Source organism: Nicotiana tabacum, chromosome 14 (genome assembly GCF_000715075.1).
Source record: "Nicotiana tabacum cultivar K326 chromosome 14, ASM71507v2, whole genome shotgun sequence".
In the NCBI taxonomy this organism is placed as follows: Eukaryota; Viridiplantae; Streptophyta; class Magnoliopsida; order Solanales; family Solanaceae; genus Nicotiana; species Nicotiana tabacum.
In genome coordinates, this window is record NC_134093.1 from 87,494,628 (window position 1) to 87,501,389 (window position 6,762).

Consider the following 6,762-nt stretch of genomic DNA (forward strand, 5'->3'; position numbering starts at 1 on the left):
CCCAGTCTTTCCTATTTGCACTGACTATTTCTCCAAGATTTGCTTTATTTCTCTATTCGATACCTCTGATTTCCCACTTGTCTGAGGGTGATATGCGGTGGAAACTTTATGCTTGACCTCGTATTTAGCTAGAATGTTGTCAAAAGTGTATTGCAAAAATGCGTACCTTCATCACTTATCAAAGCTCGAGGGGTCCCGAAACGTGTAAAAATGTTCTTCTTGACAAAATTAGCTACCACCTTCGCATCATTAGTAGGTAAAGAAATGGCCTCTACCCACTTAGACACGTAGTCCACTGCTAACAAGATGTATTTGTTCCCTCTAGATGATGGGAATGTTCTCTTAAAATCGATCCCCCAAACATCAAAAATCTCCACCTCAAGAATGTTCGTGAGCAACATCTCATTCTTTTAGTGATTGTCCCAGTTCTCTGACATCGATCACACTTTTTCACAAATGAATGGGCATCTTTAAATAGAGTCGGCCAATAGAATCCCGATTGCAGAACTTTTGCAGCTGTTCTATCACGCCATGATGTCCATCATAAGGTAAGGAGTGACAATCGTACAAAATCTGATCTACCTCCTTCTCCGGAATGCATCTCCTCACCAGTTGGTCAACATATTGCTAATACAAGAATGGCTTATTCGAGAAATAGTAGTTCATGTCGGTGAAAATGGCCATCATACACCTTTGAAAAGTCGCCGGTGCATTGAATAACCCGGATGGCATCCTTTTAAAAGCGAAGGTGTCGTAGGCACAAGTAAATATAGTCTTTTCCTGATCCTCTGGTGCTATAACTATCTGGTTGTAACCGGAGTAACCATCAAGAAAGCAATAATATTCATGCTCGGATAGCCTGTCCAACATCTGATCAAAGAAAGCGAGAGGGAAGTGGTCCTTGCGCGTATCCTTGTTGATTTTCCTGTAATCGATGCATACCCTCCAGTCTGTCACTGTTTATGTAGGTTATCAACTCATTTTGCTCGTTTGCCACAATTTTCATGCCTCCCCTTTTTGGCACGCACTACACATAACATATCCAATTGCTGTCAGAAATAGGAAATTTGATCCCAGCGTCCAGCCACTTGATAACCTCCTTTTTTACTACCTCATTCATAATATTATTTAATCATCTATGTTTATCCACACTAGGTCTGTGCCCATCCTCCAGGAATATTTTATGCATGCGAAATGACAGACTAATTCCATTGATATCAACAATAGTCTAGCCAATGGCCCCTTTATGTTCCCTCAGAACCCGCAGCAACTTGTCCCCTTGCACATGTGATAACGAGGATGATATAATAATATGTAAGGACTCCGAAGCACCTAAGTAAGCATACCGAAGATGGGAAGGTAAAGGTTTGAGATCTAATTTTGGAGCCTCCTCAATAGATGGCTTAGGTGGTGTCAAAGCCAATGACCTGTGAATTTCCTCAAATCTCTTCAACCCATTGACATATTGACATGTCATGTTCAAAACTTGTTCAAGTTCTTCCACCAGATCATCCTCCTCTTCTTCTTCATCAATTAAAGCTCTTCTCAGAGGATCTTCAGACACCAAGTATGGCATTGTGCCTGCCAATTCCTTATCCACAGTTGTGATCATGGCTAAATCTTCATCGTGTGCAGGCAATTTGAGCGCTCGGTATACATTGAAAACCTCCATTTTGTCACCCACTCTCACGGTGATTTGTACTTCACATACATCAATAATTTCTCGGCCCATGGCTAGCAATGGTCATCCCAAAATAAATGGGACTTCCTGATCAGGCTCGTAATCCAGGATGACAAAATCAGTTGGGAATATGAATGTTCCCACTTGGAGCAGCACATCTTCAATGACCCCCTCGGCGCTGGCTAAGGATATATCTACCAATTGTAATACCACCGTAGTCAGTCGAGGGTCTCCCAACCCTAGCTGTCGAAACACAAACAATAATATCAGGTTTATGCTTGCCCCAAGATCACACAATACGCGCCCAACCACATGTTTCCCCATTGAAATTTGAATTGTGAAGCTTCCTGGGTCCTTCAATTTAGGAGGCAACTTATTCTGAATTCTGGAACTACACTTCTCAGTGAGTGCTACAGTCTCGAACACAGTTAGCTTGTGCTTGTTTGCTACAATTTCCTTGATGTACTTTGCATTCTTTGGCACTTCATGCAAAATGTCCACCAATGGGATGTTAATGTGCACTTGTTTTAAAATATCAAGGAACTTCTTGTACGCTGCATTATCCTTCACTTTCTGCAATCTTTGAGGGAACGCAGGTGGTGGCTTTAAAACTATTGGTTGTGGTTGCTTTGCTACAGGCTCTTTAACTGGCTTCTCTGACTCTTTTATAATTTCCGATTCAACTTCTGTGGTTGGTTATTTTTCACTAAACGTCACTTGCTTTCTCTTCTTTGATGGGGCTTCTTCTAATTCTCTCCCATTCCTTAATGACACAGCATTAATAGGAGCCTTAGGATTAGCCTTAGTGTCGCTAGGTAATGCTCTCGCTGGTCTGGTGTTCTGGGCAATATCAAGTTGCCCCATCTGTTTGGGCCTACTGGTCAGCCATAAACATTTTTAGCATATCCTCGATGTGACTCATCAAATTTGTAGGTTGCTCAGCCTTTGGTGGTATATATTGCTGTTGAGGAGGTTTTCGCTTGTACTGATTCTGAGCACTTTGGGTTCCACCCCAAGAGACGTTTGGGTGGTTCCTCCTGTTAGGATTGTAAGTGTTACCATATTGATTCTGATTAGCTTGGCCTCTATTAGCATTCCCCACAAAGTAAACTGACTCTGGATTCGCTGGACAGGTATCACTGGTATGGCCCTCGCCGGAGACTTCGCAGAATACCTGCACTTGTTGTATTGGTTGAACCTGTTGCATTGGTTAAAACTTCTGTTGGTTCTCAACCACATTCATCTTACTGATTTGATTTGCTAAAGATTCTACTTGTGCAGATAGTGCTGATACAACATCCAATTCAAGTACCCCGGCAACTTTATGGGCTGTGTGTTTACCTGCTTCCCTTGCCAATCCGGGTTGCTTTTGAAAAACTTGTTCAACAACGCACAGAGCTCATCAAAGTTCTTTTCCAATACTTGACCACCAGTTGCTGCGTATACCACTACTTTTATTTCAGGATGCAGACCTTCAATAAAAGTGTGAGCCAGTACCTCGTTGGTTTGATTATGGTGTGGACAGTCTTTTAGTAGCCCCTTCAATCGCTCCTAGGCTGCATAAAGTGATTCACCTTCTCTCTATTTGAATGCAACTATCACACTTCTTATCTTTGCGGTTTTGCCAGAAGGAAATAACATAGCCAAGAATTTGCAAGCCAAATCATTCCACGATGCAATAGAGTTAGCTGGCTCAGATTTCAACCATCTCTTGGCATGTCCCAACAGAGAAAAAGGGAACAATGTGATCCTGACATAATCAGATGTGACCCCGTTAGTGATATAAGTATCACTAATCTCCAGAAAATTCAGAATATGTTGTTGGGGGTCCTCGTGTGGTAGTCCCATAAACTGTCCATTTGCATCAAGTAGATGGATGATGCTCTGCTTAAGCTTGAAATGCCGAGTGATCCTTGGATTGACGATACTGGAGGTGATATTAGCAATACTGGGCATAGCCACCTCTTGTACCTCCAGTGGGTGTTCATCTGCCACTTCAACAGGAAGTTGAATGAGAGCTTGTAGATTATTTGCTTCCCGAGCTTCAATTATCACGGCTAAGTGTTGCCCTAAATCACACATGCAAGTATACACGGTCAATCAAGTAATAAAGAGTGAGTAGAGTATCGTTCCCACGAGGACTTGTGATCAATTATCAACTAAATCAAGCAATTTCTAATTTATTGAGTCAAGAATAATTTCAAGGTGATTTTTGTTTGATTAATTATACTAATGATAATTGCAAGTAAAAGAAAAACTAATGAACTAGAACACTTAGCACCAAAGATTTAATTCAATGAGAAATAATATTCCAGGGTCATGGTTATGTAACAATCCTATTGAATTCTTCCATTAACTTGACTTATTAATTTATCTGGGTTATTAACCTGCAAGGACAATAATAGTCGTAGAAATTTGACATTTTTTACTCGCCTAATCAATTTATTCTAAACCCTATATTCCTATGAGATTAAAGATTAAACGATCGCATTAATAATCTCTTGCAAAATTGGCTAAGCACGACACATAGGTATATTTCTATCCGTATGCACAAATCAATTCCCCAATGACTGGGTTCAAGATCGTGCTCTATTCAATTTTACTGCAATCAAGAATTACCTCTTTCAAGTTCAACTCAAGATTCATATATAGTATTTTACTGTTAGCCAGGTAGTAAAATAATTAGGCTCAGGATATGAATAAATAGCCCATAATATTAAATTAAATCATCAAATCAATCTCCGAATATCAACATTCATGTAAAACCATAACCCTAGAACAAATGAGTTTAGCCACGCATAATCATGGTAAAAATCTCAATTAATTTCCAAGAATACATAAAAATCATCAATAGAAGGGAAAAATAAGAACTCAAGATGAATTCCACGGTTTCCGAACTCTGTTATGGCTTTTCTCTGCTTCCAAGTGTGTTCTTGCCTCCCCAAAGTCTTCTCTGCCTTCAAAAAGTGGCTAACTCTCATATTTATATGGTTTAGGGTTTAGTTGGGCCGAATTTGGCTTCTCCTATTTCGGATTGGAAAAATTGATTTTTTCTGCTCCGGTCCCGGTCTGGCGAAGTGAACCTCTCTTCGTTGTTCAGGACTTTTCTTGTTTCTTCTGCTCTGGTCCAGGTTTGGCGAAGTGAACCTCGCTTCGCTGTCTTGGACTTTTCTCTTCAGCTCTTTTTTCACCAATTTTTCTCCATTTGATCCTTTTCCGCGCAAGTTTGTTCCTACACATAAGAAACACGTAATTAGCATATTTTCACTTAATAAGAGGTGAGAACTCCCGCAAATCACATAATAAATGGCACATACACTCACGCAAAATATGCACTTTTCACCCTTTATCACTAATCGAGTAGGAATTCTTCCCCCTTGCATTAGAAAGATCAACAGACAATAGAAACAGACTATGCAAACATAAACCCGATGGTGCACCCATCCCAAAGAGGTAATGGCTAGCTCATCATGATGAAGGCGGTATTATTTTCTATGCCCATAGCGCTCGTATAGAAATTCAAATGAGAAGTATGATTTCTTCAGATAGACCAATTCATCATTCTTCTTAAAACTCAACATCTTTAGAAAACCGCGTAGAGTGTGATTCTCTGGCACCAATAGTCCTGGACTATCCCATGGTAATTTGGCAAAACCCCATATTTCTTCCAAGAGAGGAGTCATTTCTATATTGCCAAATCGAAAAACAACTCTCTTCTCATCCCAGAACATAGTAGCAGCCTCGATCGGTTCCCTATTTGGTCGAATGTTCAGCAAGGATGGCAGGTCACCAAGTACTCTCCTCACATGGTTTCTATCATAGGGCGCAGGTCTTTCCGCCAGTCAATTAGCAAAGGCGGGATATTCTAGACCATACCAAACCTGGAAATTTCGTGCTTCATTTTCTGCAAACAAATAAAAGTTAGCCCTTTCCCCCTCCGGATTCGACTATATACACAATAATGATCCGCATGGTGGCACGTTTTTCTCCAAGTAATGCACATAATATGATGGTGTCCCTTGGGGATTATGGAAATCCCGTTGGCCTTTGGACAAGGTACATCTAAACGGGTTGCTAGGTCAATGACGTCTCAATCTGTACTAGGTTTAACATGATGCATGTACATTTCAAATCGGAGTATGGTTTCTAGAAAGGTCTAGACTAGTACTCTCAAGCGGACAACTTAAGAGGGAAAGGCATGGGACCGTCAACTGCACCGTTGATCGACTAGTCTACCGCAAACAAGCCTTTCGGTTCAAAAAGGGTGTTTTTAGGGAAACGCGGACACTGATCAAGCGCCGCTATATTGATAATAAGCATGTGTGGAGTATGATGTTGAAAGCATGAAGTATGCAAAATATTAACACATTGCCAAATATTTACATGATGAAAGTGTATAAAACAGTAAATAATATGGTAAAGATGAACATGAAGAGGAAAAGAAAAGAAAGACAAAAGAGAGAAGTCAGTTTAACTCATGAAAATGTACGAGAACATAATGAAGCAAATTAGGAAATGGGGATGGGAGAGACGTGATATAGTAGTCTTAGACAAGATGAAGGAAATGGAGAGAGGACGTACATGTCATAGCAATACAGGAAAACAGGGAGGGGATGTTTATGTCATAACAATTTAGATAAATAAAGGAAAATAAGGGAAGAGATATGCATGTCATAGCGATTCAAACAAATGAAGAAAATAAGGTAAGGGATGTACATGCCATCAAATAATCCACACAAGTCAACTTCGTTATGGTAAGAGCCTAAGTGTAAATTACCAGTAGAGTCTCCATGCTGCCGCACCCCGTTTTCTTGCGAAAGCGAGTTTCAACATGGGATAACTATTTTAAATGGGTATTAAAAGAGAAGAGTCAATACCTAATGATTTTGAGGTGCGTTAGGGCACCTATTTGCAAATAACTTTGTTTAACTAGTCCACGTCACCAAAGTTCGGGTAAGGGCTGAAATTAACTCTAAGAGAAGGGGTTAGACACTCTTTGAGGTCCACAACTGTGGGTCCCGACCAAAGTTTACACTATGTGGGATTATCGGATTACAATTGTCCTAAGTGATCATATAAGT

General features: G+C 40.3%; 1 protein-coding gene and 1 non-coding gene across 2 annotated transcripts; one reads left to right on the top strand and one right to left on the bottom strand.

Annotated features, from left to right (window-relative positions):
• Positions 1–1,744: 1,744 nt before the first annotated feature.
• On the bottom strand, positions 1,745–2,545 carry LOC107817532 (uncharacterized). Its single transcript, XM_075230225.1, has 2 exons — positions 2,389–2,545; positions 1,745–2,343 (listed from the first exon to the last, which is right to left on the bottom strand). Exons 1-2 carry the CDS (start codon positions 2,543–2,545, stop codon positions 1,745–1,747), a joined length of 756 nt encoding a protein of 251 aa, XP_075086326.1.
• A 645-nt stretch (positions 2,546–3,190) lies between these two features.
• LOC142169341 (small nucleolar RNA R71) lies at positions 3,191–3,295 on the top strand. Its single transcript, XR_012699049.1, has one exon. It is a non-coding gene; the product is annotated as a small nucleolar RNA R71 (small nucleolar RNA).
• The last annotated feature ends 3,467 nt before the right edge of the window (positions 3,296–6,762 follow it).